The sequence below is a fragment of the Triticum urartu genome, chromosome 3 (assembly GCF_003073215.2).
Source record: "Triticum urartu cultivar G1812 chromosome 3, Tu2.1, whole genome shotgun sequence".
Classification (NCBI taxonomy): domain Eukaryota; kingdom Viridiplantae; phylum Streptophyta; class Magnoliopsida; order Poales; family Poaceae; genus Triticum; species Triticum urartu.
In genome coordinates, this window is record NC_053024.1 from 1,528,618 (window position 1) to 1,546,058 (window position 17,441).

The 17,441-nt window shown below is 43.9% G+C and overlaps 1 protein-coding gene across 2 annotated transcripts; it reads right to left on the minus strand.

Annotated features, from left to right (window-relative positions):
* Positions 1 to 5,437: 5,437 nt before the first annotated feature.
* Positions 5,438 to 11,434, minus strand: LOC125542243. Of its 2 annotated transcripts, none has more exons than XM_048705198.1 (4): positions 10,765 to 11,434; positions 10,461 to 10,586; positions 6,063 to 8,919; positions 5,438 to 5,934 (listed from the first exon to the last, which is right to left on the minus strand). In XM_048705198.1, the coding sequence occupies exons 3-4, from the start codon at positions 8,843 to 8,845 to the stop codon at positions 5,931 to 5,933; spliced, it is 2,787 nt and encodes a 928-aa protein (XP_048561155.1). In that variant the 5' UTR covers positions 8,846 to 8,919; positions 10,461 to 10,586; positions 10,765 to 11,434; the 3' UTR covers positions 5,438 to 5,930. The 2 variants fall into 2 exon arrangements, with proteins under 2 accessions (XP_048561155.1, XP_048561154.1); XM_048705197.1 differs by having other exon boundaries at positions 6,063 to 9,112.
* Positions 11,435 to 17,441: the final 6,007 nt, after the last annotated feature.

The following is a 17,441-nucleotide window of genomic DNA, read 5'->3' on the forward strand; positions in this document are numbered from 1 at the left end:
AACTGTTTATGGAGGTGTGTACAAGAATGAAGGCTATGGCGAGGGATACTTTTGTCCAACATGGGTAGCAGCGTGATCTTAGGATTGTTCTTGTATCACCATGATGAGACAATAAAACATTTATTCCTCAATGCAAATTGGCTCGTTCTATATGGTCAGTCATCCAAATAGCTTCTGGCTTGTATCCTCCTTATAGTGTTGCCACCGTATTTGGCAACTGGTTACATGGGATTGATCACAAGTTTCGAACTCTTCTTGGGATGGGAGCACTTGCCGTTCTTTGGTCGCTTTGGCTATGTAGAAATAACAAGGTTTTTAATGATAAAAGTTTTTCTCTGATGCAGGTTATCTTTAGATGTACCGAGACTCTTCGTTTATGGTCGTCTCTACAATGCATGGAGAATTGAGAATTGTTTATGGAGGTGTGTACATGAAGGCTATGGCGAGGGATACTTTTATCCAACATGGGTAGCAGCGTGATCTTAGGATTGCCCCCCCCCCCCCCCCTCCCCCCCCCCCCCCCCCCCCGGTTTTAGGCGTTATACGGACTCTACATGTCTCTTTGTATTTCGTCTTTTTTATTTTTAGCTCATATGAGAGGACCTTATTTGGTTATGTTCCTCTTAGTCATGGAGAGGCCGGGTGTAATGCTTAAATCCTTTAAGTAATAAAGCGTCTCTTTTAAGAAAAAAGATGCACACAACCAACACCAACTCACATAAAAAAGAAATACGCCAGCAAATAGCAAAGTCATATAAGACCAAAGCTATGCGTAGGCGGAGAAAAAGAAACTCAAGCGATCAGATCCGTGACGAGCAACCTACAACAATGACCATATCGGCACCAATCATCTCATAACACCACATGAACGACGAGGTTCTTCAAGAAAGGTACCGATGCTCAAGCGCCACCGTCACCGGATTCAAACATCAAAGGCCAGGATCTAGTTTTTCACCCTATGGCGTTTGTTTGTACCAGGTTGTGAGCATTGAGGAGTAAATAGAAAGAAAAGAAAGGCACCAGACATGCCTTTGGCCAAAGATTTTCCAGCGTGCTGTGTTTCGCGTGAGCATGTGTTTATGGTCTTGGGTCAAATCCAACAGAATTGGTATTACAAGACTCGTTTGAATCGCATATACTGCTTAGGGCCAGTCCACGATTAGTTTTCTACCTATTGGCTATCATCATGATACTAGCGCGTATGGCTATCTGAGTCTTGCTGTTTTTATCGTGTTGGCATTACTTTTAAACAAAGTAACTGTGGTGTGGTGCGCTGCGTGCAGGAGCTAAACTTCTACACTCAGAGAAACCGACAGATTAACTTGCATAACCAATTCGTTTTTTTTTTCCAGTATACAACCATATTGAGTGCAACCAGAAACAAGAAAACCAACCAAATGGATACGAGATCAGTAGTCCTGCATCACTCCACGAGAAAAAAGAACTAATTAAATTGATTCCAACACCCTTTTGGCATATAGGAGTACTCCTCTAGGCAGAGTAAGATCTTGTATGACTGCTATTTAAAATTAGAGTTAAGTGAATGTAATAGCGATTGTTCCCCAGCCTTACCAAACGCTTCTAGCTATAGCTAGCTGTGTATATAGTTGGGTTCACATGCCAATCAGTGAGAAAACAACATACAGCGCTCTAGTACACTTGCGGTGTGCTTACACTCCCACAAGTTTAGTTTTACTGTACCAACTTAATTAACGACATTTACCTACTTGATTGTGTGCTACCGTGTGGCTACTTCACAACTTACTTCGACGTCCAATCAGTGACAAAACCATATATATTGCTCTAGCTAGCTAGCTATATCAGTCATGCATGACTGATTTGGAGTCGATGTAAGAACACTGGTAGACACAACCATGCAAGGTTCAAGAGAATTACTCTCAGCTAAAAGAAAACCATGCATATGCATGTACTATGTGAATGTAAAAGGCACAAGGGTATTACCAACTTCCAAACACCACTACTCATGATGTATTCCTCTGACAAAGATCAATAGAGATATCCAGAGGTAAATTTAATCAATCATCAACTGATGAGTACTACGCATGATGAATTGCTCCGCCCAAGACCAAGGAAGAAAAAAAGCAGCAGCGAAACCTTAGCAATCTTCAACCATTTTCCGTCGAAGAGAAGAATGGAAACCAGCTGCATATCTGATCAATCTAACCCATCGGCTCAAGATCTTGGCACCACCTACAGATACAACAACAAGCACAACATGTTAATTTTCTGCTTCGCCATTGTTAACCAGTACCTGTACTCATGTATATATATATATATATATATATATATATATACACACACAAACTTTCTTCTGGTAGAGTAATCTTTGAGTGTTGAGTAATACAAGTATCATCCCACAAAAAAAAAATCAGAGGGCATGAAGAAAGTAGCCAGAAAAAATATATGCACATACGTACCTCGACAGACAGCATGCAGCGAGTGAAGCTCGACAGACAACAGACAGTTCAATTCTTTTTTCAATATACAATCTTGTGCAACTTGAAGCAATGAATCCGGTTTCTCAAAAGGAAGCAGCAAAACCAACGAGCATCACATTACGTCATGCCCTGTATGCATTCCAGAAGAAAAACTAAATAAATTCGGTCCAAGGCCCTACCCAGTGAGAATCTGATATGGCGGTTAATGTTTTACATATTTCATGATGTTTGTATGAGGAGTAATTCATTTGTTTCCAACAAAAATGAAGCAATTCTAATAGGCATTTTTAGAAAACTAGTTAGGTGTGAGGATGCATTTTTTGATTCCCTAGCATGATGATCCACCGACTCTTTGAGCGAAAACTGTGCTGCCTACAGTGAGAAAACCGTAAATGCATAAGAGTGCTTTCCTCATATCCAACAGAACTCATGATCGCCAAGACCAAGAAAGAAAAGGAGCAGCAAAGTTAACCCATAATCAACCAATGAGGACCGGATAATCCGATGAGGATCAATTCCTCTGTCCAAGACCAGCCAAGAGACGAAGAAGCTCGAGATAGCAGAAACTTAGATCGGCACTCCGATCTGCTTCCTCGGTCGTCAAACTGCTAATGCAGGAGTTGCAGACAGACCAAAGCAAATTGCTTCCTCCTCTCTTCTCTGCTTGCAACTAATGAGTGCAAAAATGTGTTGCTTGATACCTCCTCCATACTGTCATGGTAGCTTCATGGATGCATGGGCTTTTGCTTCCCCCCTTTCTCTTTGCCAAAGCATGAAGCAACGTATGTATGCTGCTGCTTTGTTTTTGCTTTTTCTTTTTCCTTTTTCTTTTCCAAAGATGATTGAGATGCAGCTTCTCTTACAAGCTTGATTATTTTTATTTTATTTTTCTTTTCCAGCACTACAATTTCCATGGTGTTTTGTGCTTCCGGAGATAGCTTTTGTACAGCAAGGTCTATTGAGTCAGGCAACACATCGCAAGTGTATCTGTCTCCTAACTTCCTAAGTGTAGCAGCACTCCCTCTGTCTAAAATATTCAACATGTATTTTGACTGTCCAAGTTCAATCTTTGAACAACAATCAATCTAACAACATTATATTATTATTAAAAAGAATTTCCTTCTGAATTTTTTGTAATTATTCAGAAACATTGAAGAAGAAATTTATGATCAAAGCTCTGAACTTGGCCTTATAATTATATTCAGACCACGTCCTGCCTTTCGAAGTTCTGAAAGCACTCCTGATTATTTCTAAAGTATGAAAGCAAAGGTTTTTGGTTTTTTTAAGTTATTGAACAATTCCAAAGAACATCAGAGCAAGCTTCGAGAATCCACTATTTCTGGACACTTCTAATCCGGACAAAAAAAATAAATAAATGAGGGAGTTACTGTTATCTCCTCAATAACAACCTAGGCATGCATGCACATATTTATTTAACAGAACAGTGATGAATGTACATGACTACACACCTGGAAACATATGGGATAGTCTCCCTTCTATTATGACAGAAGGCGTGATCTCTTGAGCTCTTCAGAGACCCGTCATGACCAACGTACGTATGAATATCCCACTCGGAAATAAATTCAGTTTAACTGTAGAATCCGTTTACCATTGAGAAATATATAATCTCGGTCTGGTTCAGTTTGATAGCTAATCTGTTGCATGATCTAGTATACATCTTGTTCTTTCTCTGAATAATACTCCCTCCCTCCGTCCGAGGTTTCTCTGAATAAAACCATTTGTCAGACTTCTTCCTCCTCTTGCATAGCTCGATCGTTAGTGCTAGGCAACAACACAGTTCAAGTAGGTCGTGAAATACATCCATAGAGGTCAATAAGGATTAAGGAGTGTGATGCCAACACCAGTCATACACCGACTAAACTCTGCAGAAAACTGTTACAAGCTGACATATGTTAAGACTTGAGAGTGGTGTTTTGCTAGCAAATTGTTACCTTATTTGTACTAAATTGAATTTTCTTGGCAGTACTACCTGATGTTTATTCTCAGTTACATTAATAACATTGGCATTCAGAAGCTTTTATGAAATAGGAATTGCTGGATTTTGAGTCTGTTAGTTAGATTTAAACATGTCGTGAATGCATTGGCACTCTGTAATTACTGTCAGAAAACAAACATCAGTTCAGGCTGAGACGTTCTGAATCCCTCAACAGATCTCATGAGCAGCTCAGCCGATGATTCAAGGCCACACAGGCATATATAGCGAAAAAATCGCACAAGCACCAAGGTTGTTGCACTCAGGCACACATAACCAGGTCAACTGCTTTTGTGATATCACAGCACTTGCTCAGATACATATTCATGGCAAACACTGAAATCATATACCGACGTGTGTTTAGACTTCAGTGTGGTCACTTTAAATATAGCAAACTGTTGCCATATTGCTAAACTAAATTGTATTTTATCGGCACTTTACATGATGCATCACTCTTGAGTTAAATTAATAGCATTCACAATCAGATTATCATAAGCTTCTATGACATATATATAGCATTTGCTGGGTTCAGACTTCAGAGTGTGTCTATTAGATCTTTACAGTCGGTGGGTACATTTGTAAATTGTAATCACTAACTGTCATCATCAGTAGCATACTAACACCCCGAACTGCTGTCTAGAACAAGAGAACAAAACAGTAGTAATACCAAACTATACATTCAAAGTACAAAAATTGCGCCACAGACTTCACAAGAGGCTCAATCAATAATCATTCACACAGAGACTGGTAAAGGAAACAGCCAGCAAACATTTATAGTTTAGCTGCTTTTTTTTTTGGCGAAATCATCACAAACAAAGTACTAAGGTAGCAAGGTTGATTGATGCAAGCAGAGTTGCAGACACACATCACAACCAGGTCAGCTGCATCTTTGTTGAGATAGTACATGGTAAACACACTCAAATAAGTCACACTCGCAAGCATAGTCAAACATATATAGAGCCAGGTAAGTGCAACAATCAGCACGCATGTACAACTGCTGCTTTTTTATTTTCAAAAGCATCACAAACAAACCACACCCGACCAGCTGTTCATTTGTTCAGATACATGGCAAACACACTCTCAAATAAGTCACACTCGCAAGCAGCTATCATATGTAGATGCACACAGGCACTACACAAAGCAATTCCAAATACATAGCAAAGCAAGCACTCATAAAGTCACACAGAGAAATGCAGCCTGGTGGATGCACGCAGGCATCCAAAGCAAGCTACCACAATCGCAAACCACACACGCGCATTGGACGGGTCGGTGTAAGCAGGCACAAGCCTGTCCGTCTCTTATTTGAAAGCCACGATATATGGCGAGAGCCACCGTAAGCTCTCACCTGAGGCATTAGCAATAATAACACACAATAGCAATCCAAACGCATGAAGCATGATCCACCACCACCACCAGCAGGAGGAGTGTCCAACCTTCTCATAGGAGTTTGAACTCCAGCAGCAGCATCTGTGTCGAGTTCACCTAGGCGACGTACGTGAGAGGCGGAGAGAGAAAATGCTTAGTCACTGAAATGTCAGAATGCAATCAAGAGCAGTAGCAGAACTAATAATACACAGATGTATTCGGCAGTATGCATATATATGATGTACCTGAGGACGGAGACCCTGGGTAGTTTCTTCTTGTAGTAGCGCGAGTGGACCGGTGCCTCGAAGTGGTCGGGGCGGTGGCCGGCGTCCCACTCCAGAGCGTCCCACACGTCCTTCTCGATCTCGACGGTCGGCTTCTCGCCTGGGCCACGGGCCCCCACGGATGGCAGCCGGCGCAGGCCCCAGCATCCCCTGATCTTGATGCTCTTGAGTGCAGGTGCCATCATCCTGAAGTTGCATATATTATGCAGCTTCGGGAGGTCGTGTAGGTGGATGGTGGTCAGCTTTGGGAATGGTTGGAAGACGTCTATATTTGGCCCATTCCTTAAGAAGACGTGGCTGAGGTCACCACAGTGAATGATGTGGAGGGTCTCCAACCTGGGCAAGTTGGAGCTCCACACCGCAAGAACGAACTGGAGGCTGGGGCAGGAGCGCAGATGCAGGTGGCGCAGATTCTGGAATTCGGTGGTCAAGTCTAAACTTGTACTCCAGATCCAGCGGGCCATTAGGAGATCCGACGCCCAGAAGGCCTCCAATTTTTCAAAACAACTGGAATCCGGAAAGATGCCAGTATCCAACTTTGGGCACCTCTCCATACAGCACCACCTAAGCCTCCAACCAAAGCCTTCAGGCCCAATAGGACGTGGTGAGACATCATGCACATGCAGGGATTCTGCATAGTATCGCAAAATCCAGCCTAGTGCAAAGTCCATTCCCCCCTCCACATAGAGGCTCCCTTCAGCAATCTCTACATGTCGATCAAACTTTGTAGACGGAGATTGTGGGAAAGCCTGCATAGGGGGGTGGCCAACCATGCCAAGGACATCACTGTACCGGCCTGCTGGAATAAGCTGTGGGCCCTCTTGATCACTGAGGCCCGTCTTATCCTTGTTGGTTGCTTCAAACTGAACAACCCCATCACACGCAGGTGAGGAGGTGACGTGGATATTAAAACGAGCATCTTCTCTATATAAATCGATCAGATTCTTCAAGGAGTGACTAAGCCTCGCATCCACCAATACAGCATGCACCTGCAACCTGGAGGGTTTGTTTCTTTTGATGGATGGTCGAGCACACACAATTCCATCTCGCGTGTCTACGCACATCAACTCCAGATCAGAAACACTCTGGTGCGAAAAGGTTATTGCACGAAGTTGCTTGCATCCTATTAGAAACAGTCGCTTGAGCATTGGGATTTGCACCACCATAGTCTTGAAGTCAAGTATCTTGATTGATGTTCCAGAGAGGTCCAATTCCATGAGGTTTGGCAGACAACACAAGAAAATATTCTCCAATTTTGTGCAGCCTGCTAATGAGATCTTGGATATTCTGACGTTCTTATTACCTGTTGTGGTGGAAGGATGAAACTGTTTTGGAGATAGCCCAACGGTCTGTGTCCATTGAGAAGCTGGGCCATATCCACTAAAACTAAAGGATTCGACGGAGGGAGGAAGCCCACCAATGCATTCCAGTCCATCACAACCATCAAGTACAAGCAACCGGAGGCTACTTGCCTTCGATAGGCTTGGTGGAAGAATTTTCATGTCGCAATTCCCCGACAAGTCAAGTACTTCCATATTTCTCTTATCTATGAAGTAGTTATCGACATCCTCTGGTGTATCCCATTGACAAGTTGGCTTGATTATTCGGAGCCTCTGGAGGTTAGGTAAGCGGTGTTGTAGATGAGCTATGAATTGCCAGTCCATGACTCCCTCTATATTTAGCTCTCTGGTGTTAGTCATGAGATCCATCTTTTCTGGAGAAAAGATTTCATTCCAGTTTGTGTAGCGTATGTCCAGCACCCATAGGCTATACAAACATAACCACTCTGTTTTATGTTCTCCTTCAATTGTTTTGTCATCTGTACAGTGGTCCAATCCAAGGAATCTTAGGCCATGACACTTCAGGAAAGAAGGTGAAGCAAAACTGAAGGCACAACAATGGAGAATCAGCACACCAAGCTTGCTGCAATGATCAAAAAACCCATCTGGTAAAGCTGGTGGGTGATTGAGTATTTCAAATGCCAAGAAGAAAGATGATGCCTCTGCAGGTATTGCTTTCATACCATGTACTTCTGCATCTCTCGACACTACCGAAATCCAACGGTATGGGCCTTCTTCATAGACATCATCATCTTTAATTACCAGAAAAGGAGACTCTGAATGTTTCATGAACATTTTAAGAACATGATCAAGCAGAGAAGCATCACACTTCCAATTTATCTCTCGATGCAATGCACTACAAATATCCCGTGCTTTGTCCCCTTGTATAATTGCATCGCATATCCAATAGTTGGAAGCATGAGATACCCAACCAAATTTAGTGACATTGTGGAAATTATAGTGCAGGAATAACTCATAAAGACAGCAATCTGCAATAATTGTTTTGTCAATCTCCAGCATACATGGGTTGCGAGCAAGTATGGTAGCAGCTTCTTGATGTAGCAGTCCACGGAACTGTGAGCTTGGCCATCTTGTGATAACGCAATGACAGAAAAGCTGAGTGTATTTTAGCTTGTTTCTTAACCTAGAACGGTCATGATGCATGGTTAGGCAGCCTCTGCTGAAGGTCCATATCATCACATTTTTGCCATATCTTACTAGTCGAGGAATACCCATGAGACCCACGTCAACCTCGTCATCACTCCCATTCAGGAAAATCATCATAAATTGGATACCCATCAGGGTTCGGTCAATCACTCGACTAACACTATCTATCTCATGCCTCGAGCTTTCATCATTTCCAGAAAAATCATCATATTCATCTTGCTTATCCAGAATAGCCATTACACAGAGGTCAAGTTGCAATTCCACTGCGATTGCCCGCTGCACTTCTCTTCTGTTTTTCCACTTTGAGCAATCTATAAAAATTATTTTGTCAAAGCATAGTTCCGGAGTGGTTTTCCTAGATGGAAGCACTGCAGCTACAGATCTAAGAACAGCGGACGCTCCAAATCCATCCCAGCCATCAAAGTATATGACCTTGCCCGTACCGAACCGAACAAAAATTAATATTTCCTCCGCCGTGGGGCCAACATCTTTTTGATATATTGACTGAAGTTAAACATGTTAATAAGTTAGAACGATGCCTTTTGTAGTTGCAACACTAATTTAACTCATACCAATAGTGCATCTCTGAACAATCGAAATTGTTGGAATAATCTTGGTTAGATGCTTAATATAGTTGGAGTTGGACTGTGTGTGCATGTGGGTGCGCGTGCGTGCGTGCATGTGAGCCCACAAATGAGGTTTTTGCTTGTACCAGCTTGTGAGCTTTGAAATATAAATAGAAAGAAAATAAAGCTTTGGGAAATAAATACTAAATAGAATGAAAAGAAAGGCACGAGGAATACCCTCGGCCAAAGATTTTTTCCAGCGTGCTGTGTTTCACGTGAGCGTGTGTTTATGATCTTGGGTTAAATCCAACAGAACTGGTATCAGAACACTCATTCAAATCACATCTACTACTTACAGCCAGTACATGATTAATTGTTTATGGCATCCAGTCTACCTATTGGCTATTATGAGCAATGTTTTAAATAGCGGGCTATGAAAAATAGCGGCGGGCCTCCAAATCAGCTATAACGGAACTATAGCGGGCTATTTGTGAAGGCGACCATTTAGCGGCACCCTGCTGAAAAGGCTATACCGGCTATTTAAACTATGATTACGAGACTACTCCTGAACAGAACTGGTATTAGCAGCACGTATGGTTTGCTGAGTTTCAATCTTTTTACGTACAGTCTGCTTATGGATCTGTTCTGTTTCCTTATACCCCGTTGGCAATTGGCAATGCCTTTAAAGAAATTAAGTGAGTTTCCTGAGCTACCATTTGTCGAAATAACTGAGAGCAAAAATTTTGGTGTGCTGCATGCAGGAGACAAACTTCTAGGCTCAGAGAAATCGACAAATTAACTTGCATCACCAATTCAAATAAAATAAAACCAGCCATACGGAGTGCAACCAGAAACAACAAAATCAACCAAGGGATATGAGATCAGTCCTGCATCCGTCCATGAGAAAAACTAATTAACTTTTGTCCAAGACCCTTTTGGCCTATACGGCTCTAGCACAGAGATATTTTGTATGACTATCATTTAAAATTCAGAGTGAAGTGAATCTAGTACCAAGCGTTCCCCAGCCTGATCAAACGCTTCTAGCTAGCTAGCTGTATGTAGTTGGGTTCACATGTCAAAGCCATTTCACAACCGAAAATGTCTCATGCAATCAGTTAGAAAGCCACATATAGCACTCTAGCAGCTCTATATATATCATGCACGATTCAGGATGATGTAAAAACAGCCATGAAAGGCTCAACAGAATTACTAACTCCTAGCTGAAAAAACATGCTTGCATGTATACTACTTTAATTTGCGAAGGTAATATGCACAAAGATTATTACCCACTCCCTAGGACCACTCATGATGAACCCCTCTGCCAGTGACCAATGGAGAAAATCAGTTGGAACTTTAACCAATCAATCTCAACCAATCTAACCCATCAGTCGAAAGATCTCTCGCCAAACAGCCTGCATCCACAATAACAATGACATCATGTTACATCTGTTTGTGCTTCACCGCTGTTAACAAACTAAGCAGTGCTGCTTAGTTACATGCGAATTTTTGGCAGAAATATAGCTGGAGGGTGCAAAGAAACGAAACCAATTAACAGATGCTACTGTTTGTTGCTAGCTAGTAAGTGCGTACCTTGACGGTGGATGACAGCAGCTCATGAAAACACAAGTATTTACATTGAAATCTCCGAAGTGCTCTGATCTGATATTTTTCTTCTACTATGACTGCTGCTAGTCCACCCCAAAACCAGAGCAAAAGTGCATGCAGGAGTAGGAGGCTTTTCAGTCAGAAGCTACAGGCAGCAGCAGCAGCAAGTTGGCTCCTCCTCCTCTGTGTAACTAACTGAAGAGCGCACAATCCATTGCGTGTTGTCTCCAAACTATGCGCTGGTTGCTGCTGGGCCTTTTGCCTCCAGCTAGCTGCATTCCCTCTTTTCTATTTGCCAAAGCATGAAGCAACGTATATATGCCCTGATCGGCTTTTGCTTTCTCTAAAGATGATGATTCAGATGCTCTTGCGTGCTGCTGTATTTGATTTTTCACGCTAGCTAGTTTAGTTTGCCCATCAAAGCTCAGTAATTCCTTCTCCTTTGTTAAAGGTAAAAAGAAAGGAGTAGCAAACCCCAACAACAGTGTTAGTGTAGCGACCTGCCGGAGTTGTCTGGTCCGTTCGATTCCGACCCTCCGTCTCCACCTCCATCCTCCGTCGGCCCCCCTCTGCTCTGCGCCGCCGGCACGAACTCCGGGCCCGCCGGTCCGTCCGCCACCACTCCCGCGCACGGACGGATCTCCACTTCTCTTCCTGCGCCGAAACCCTCTGCAGCAGCATGGCGCTGCCGGGGGATTTTTGGTGGTCTCGGATGAGCTGGGGATCGATTCTTCAGACCAACAGCGCCAGATTTGGGGATTGAATCCACCGTTTTCATTCGGCAAACGTAACGAGCGAATGTGCGTTCCATAAGTGTGAGAGCAACTCTAGTACTCTACTGATCCAAAAAAAAGTCTAATACTCTACTGATCCAAAAATAAGTAAATAAAGCCAGCCTTAAAAAATCCATTTTTCATTTTGTTTTTCATTTTTTTCTTTTAACCGTAAGAAAAACAAAGAATTCTTTAGATGAGGGAGTGGCTTCAAAATTTCCTTTGAAATGTAGTGCGGTGGATTTCTTATAAAAAATTCCCGCATGATTCAATCCTATGAATCAAATAACCAACATAAAAAAATTCATAGCCCTCCACTATTCCTATGAAAACCCTTTAAATCAAAGGGGCCCTAAAAGGGCGCAAATAATCTAAACCCGCACTGACAATACCCAATACCACTTTAGTGGCCATTTTTTTTAACCAAAGGCAGACTCTCAATCCCAAAGATTTGGAAGAAAGCTCACCGCGGTGGGTAAGAAAACTAAATATGAGAGCAACCCTGCTGGTCCATCCAAAAAAACGCCCAACCGAAAGATTGATTTTCTTTCTTCTTCTTTAAAATTCAACCTAACTAGAATCCAAACTTTTCGAGACGAACAAAGGACATGCCCTTGGTCCCAAAACATTAGGGATGAAAATTCATGGCGGTGAGAAAGGAAACTCATGGTGGTGGGGGAGGACTAACATGTCGGAAAAAATTAAAGCATGTCGCGACACAAGGAAGGACCACGGTCAAAGTCAGAGTTGTCTTTGGTGATAGACATAAAAATGTTTCAAAATATGTATTCTACAACTCTTAAGGTGGTTGTAGAGTAGTCTCACCTGATATCCCTTTATCTATTTTGATTATGGCCAACTGGATGGTTCATTATTGGATGAAATCACCACAATAGCCCTAGGAGGAAAGCAATTTTTGTGTATCGTCAGAACTACCAATCCTTTTGTTCCTTCGAGTCAAGTTTCCTTTGAAACCATCTCTCGTACCTCTGGCACCCCCGAGCATAACTGTTTTTTTGGCACTTCCAACTGTTCTTTATCTAGCTGCGATATAGGTCTGATACTCCGAAGCAAATTCTTCCGCTACCTTCGAACTGTGACTTTGGCATTTCTATAATTTCAAGAGAGCTACTATATTTACTCTAGTACTACCGAGCAATTTGTTTTACCCGGTACTTCCAACTAGTTTCTTTTTTGTAGTAAAAGAAACACAGATTAGATTAAAGTGGATGGATCCAAGTGACTAATGTCGGTGTCAAAACCGGCAGATCTCGGGTAGGGGTCCCAAGATGTTAGATCGGATCGGTGGGTAACAAGAGAGAACACACACGAAGTTTACCCAGGTTCGGGCCCTCTCTATGAAGGTAAAACCCTATGTCCTGCTCTTACTTATATTTTGGAAGTATCAAGGTACAGTGTTGAGCTACCTCGAGATCATGAGTTGTGGTCTAAACCCTAGGGGTATGATGAATGTATGAATGAGTGTATGGATGGTCATCGTCTATCGACTAGCCTGGCCTCGACTTATATAATGTACCGGAAGCCTAGGGTAAGTCCTTATCTTGATCACTAATGGGCTGCCCGAACTGGCCCATTAGTGAACCGCCATGGGGGTCCTTGGTCCGACCCACCTGGTCGGGAGACGATGTGGTGAGTACCCCCTAGTCCAGGACACCGTTAGTAGCCCTCTGTATCGGTCTTCAAGTTGGTGACGCTTGATTCGTTCTTTCGAGTTGTTCTTCGTCTTCGGCGAACGGTCTTGAAAGCTGGTTCAACAAATTCTTCCCATCTCTTATCTTGAGGATCGCCGAGGTGCATCCGAAGAGTTCACACGTCGGGCATCCGAGGATCCCCTTTAAGTTCTCGTCCTTTATCAATGCCTTGTTGTTTTTATGCCACACCTTCGGTTCGAAGTTTTTCCCGTGCGGCAGTGTTCTATTGCATCCAAGCTCCAACGTCAGAATGCATCTGAGGTGTATTTTTGCTGTGAGCTCCAACGCCGATCTGCATCCGAGATGTCATAGATCACCTTGGTTTGAAAACATGGATTTTTTATTGGTGTAATTTATTCTCTTCCGAGATGTATAACCAGTAGGCCTCTAGGTGCGTGTCGGCCTAAAATCTGGGGTGCGCCTGAATGATAAAACAAAACCGCTGATTCCAGTAGCCCCTGAGACTCAGGCCGATTCGCGAAATCAGCCTAAGGATCAACTTCTAGCTCGGCAACATACTTAGGAACGGAAACATAGTGTGCATACTCCTCCAGATACAAGTTGAGTGCGGCCGACCAACCTGAGGATCCTAATCTCCTCGAAAATTGTTTTGCACTTTTTAAATTGTCTGCATTGAATCGTCAATGCAGTAGCCCCGAGAGTTGGGTTGGCAATATGGCCGACCCTAGGATCATAACTCCTCGGGAACTAGTTCAACTGTCGTGTACATTTTGACAACACCGAGGTGCAGCTCAGCAGGAAAGATGCCAAACTATGGGTCAGAAAATATTTCCTGAGCAAAACCATCACGCAGAACACCTCGATCAAGAGGATGTCCCGCCTCCTGAAAGGAAAACATAAAACGGGTTAAAGGTATTATAAGTTTGAAAAACTAAAAAAACTTATGTGAAAACTTCACGCTTTAATGAAATCAAGTTTTTTGGTGCCAATCCAAATATTGGTCTTAAAATCAATATGTCTTTCGTTGTACTTTAACAAGACACATCCCATCTCTAAACTTCAAGTAGGATAGCCTTCGGCTTCAACCTGCTTATCTCGAAGGCCGAGTGCTTGTCACAGGGTAGTTTAGCGAACTAAACTCTAGCGGATTTAAAGAGAAATTAGGCTATCCGGCTATTGACCATACACTCTAGTCGAAAAAGGAGTGGTGGAAAAGGACTTTGCAACGACTAAGAAGAAAACACATTTATTATGAAATGGCTCATATGAATTTAAGAGCCCCCAGTTAACATGGGAAAAGGAAGTAACAAACAATGTTTTTAACAAAGTAAGTTTTAACAAAAAAGTTTTTTGTTTAACACAAATATAATGCTTGGTCGAACCGAACCAAATTGAAAATTTGAAAAACAATTGAGCAATAAAGCGACTTAGCTGGCTAATGTGCTCAGTTTTGATGACGCGGTCCCGGCTTGTGGTGGGACGAAGACACAGTCCTCGACCTGGCCGAGGTCCCAACCCCCAAGCCCGAGGTGAACGAGTGAAGAGCTCGTCTTGATGAAGTGGCGACGCAGCACAGTCGATGCGTCGAGGCAAAACCCCCTATCCAACTAACATGATGAAGTTGGTCGGCAAGTGACACCGAGGTCCCCGTAGTAGGTTGATGAAGAGATGACAAAGCCCCCGGTCCAACCGAGGTAACGAAGCAGATCAGCAAGGTGACGTGCGGCCCCCATGCCAGCCGAGGTGTCGAAGCAGATCAGTGTGGTGGACACCACCCCGCCCCACCCCACCCGCCCCCCTACCGCCCCTCAAACCCTAGCTCACCGCCGCCGCCAACCCCCGTCGGTCTGCCCGTTCCTCCTAGCTTAGATAATAAAGTTCAGGTTACCCGGCGATTCTCATTGTAATGCCCGGGTAATCAAGATACAGTAATTCCACGCAACTGGTGGTACGTCACCACAGTTACTGTTGCTAATCTATCGTTAGTTCGAAACCGCTTCCAATTCAAATTCAAAATAAAGTTAAATCATAAAAGTTCTCAAAAATTAAAACAAAAATGTTCGGAGCGTGCCAAAAATGGCATAGGTAATAATAGTGCAGCAAACACCTTTTTAGAAATTGCTTAAATACATTAAAATGAGGTAAAACAGAAATGTAAATAAATAAAGAAAAGAAAATACAAAAAAATAGAAAACCCAAAACTAAAAAAAAGGAAAACAGACCCTCCCCCCCGCGGGCCGAGTGGCCCATCTAGCAGGCCGGCCCAACTGGGCCACAACGAACCAGCCGGCCCACCCTGCCGCCATAACCTCCCCCACTAACCACCGACACCCACTCCTCCCCTCGAAATATCTCCCCCTCTCCTCGATGGGATCGGGATCGAGGAGGGAGACCGTTCGCCGCCGCCGCCCGGTGCTGCCTCGCCTCGACGCCGCGCCAGAACGCCGCCCGGAGCCCGCGCCGCTACCTCGCCAGCCTGCTTCCTCCCCCGCCGCTCGGTCATCTCCGTCTACCCCCCCAGCCCCACTGCCCTAGACCCTGCCCCCCCGGTGAGACCCCGACCCGGCCCTCTTCCCCGCACGCCGCGCCGTCCGCCTGCGCACGCGCCGCACTCGCTCGCCTGCCGCCGCGTTCGCCCGCTCCGGCTGGCTGCTCCTGCACTACTCCGCCCGCGCGCGCATGCCCACGTCGTCGTTCGCCCTGCCTGCGCGCGCGCCCCGCCTCGTCGCCGCGCTCGCAGCCCCGCTCGCTGATAACCCACAAGTATAGGGGATCACAACAATTTTTGATAAGTAAGAGTGTCGAACCCAACGAGGAGCTAAAGGTAGAACAAATATTCCCTCAAGTTCTATCGACCACTGATACAACTCTACGCACGCTTGACGTTCGCTTTACCTAGAACAAGTATGAAACTAGAAGTACTTTGTAGGTGTTGTTGGATAGGTTTGCAAGATAATAAAGATTACATAAATAAAAAGTAGGGGCTGTTGTAAGTAAAGAAGCAATAAAGTAAATATAGCGAGTGTGGAAAAGTGGTGGTAGGAGTTGCGAAATTGTCCCTTAAGCAATTGACTACTTTACTAGACCGATAGCAAGTATTATGTGAGAGAGGCCACTGCTAGCACGTCATCCCTGACTTGGAATTCTATGCACTTATGATTGGAACTATTAGCAAGCATCCGCAACTACTAATGTTCATTAAGGTAAAACCCAATCATAGCATTAAGATATATTGGTCCCCCTTCAATCCCGTATGCATCAATTTCTATGCTAGGTTGACGCTTCTGTCACTCTTGCCCTCCAATACATAGTCCTATCAACATACAACTAACCCTAGGGTGTGATCCACGTGCGCAATCATATGATGGGCACCAAAGGACAACAACATAACCACAAGCAAATTAAATCAATCATAGCAATTCATCAACCACCGATAGGACAATGAAAATCTACTCAGACATCATAGGATGGCAACACATCATTGGATAATAATATGAAGCATAAAGCACCATGTTCAAGTAGAGGGTACAGCGGGTTGCGGGAGAGTGGACCGCTATAGATAGAGGGGGGAAGGTGATGGAGATGTTGGTGAAGATGGCGTAGGTGTTGGTGTAGATCGCGGTGATGATGATGGCCCCCGGTGGCACTCCGGTGTCACTGGAAGCGAGGGGGAGAGAGTCCCCCTCCTTCTTCTTCTTCCTTGACCTCCTCCCTAGATGGGAGAAGGGTTTCCCCTCTGGTCCATGGCCTCCATGGCAAGGGAGGGGCGAGAGCCCCTCCGAGATTGGATCTGTCTCTCTGTCTCTCTCTGTTTCTGCGTTCTCAGATTCTACCCTTTCATCGTTTCTTATATATTCCCGGAGATCCGTAACTCCGATTGGGCTGAAATTTGAACACGATCTCTATCCGGATATTAGCTTTCTTGCGGCGAAAGAATGGCATCAACCGCCTTACAGGGTGGCCACGAGGGTCAGGGGCGCGCCCCCTACCTCGTGGGCCCCTCGAGCATCGTCTCGCGTTGATTTCACTTCCCAAAAATCACATATATTCCAAAAAAATCTCCGTCTGTTTTTATTCCGTTTGGACTCCGTTTGATATGGATATTCTGCGAAACAAAAAATATGCAACAAACAGGAACTGGCACTGGGCACTGGATCAATATGTTAGTCCCAAAAATAGTATAAAAAGTTGCCAAAAGTATATGAAAGTTGTAGAA

Coding starts and splice junctions, on each gene's coding strand:
- LOC125542243 (XM_048705197.1), bottom strand. CDS start 10,481: ATGAGTGGTCCTAGGGAGTGG. Junction 9,113..10,460: donor TGAGTGGTCCTAGGGAGTGG/GTAATAATCTTT, acceptor GTTTAACTTCAG/TCAATATATCAAAAAGATGT.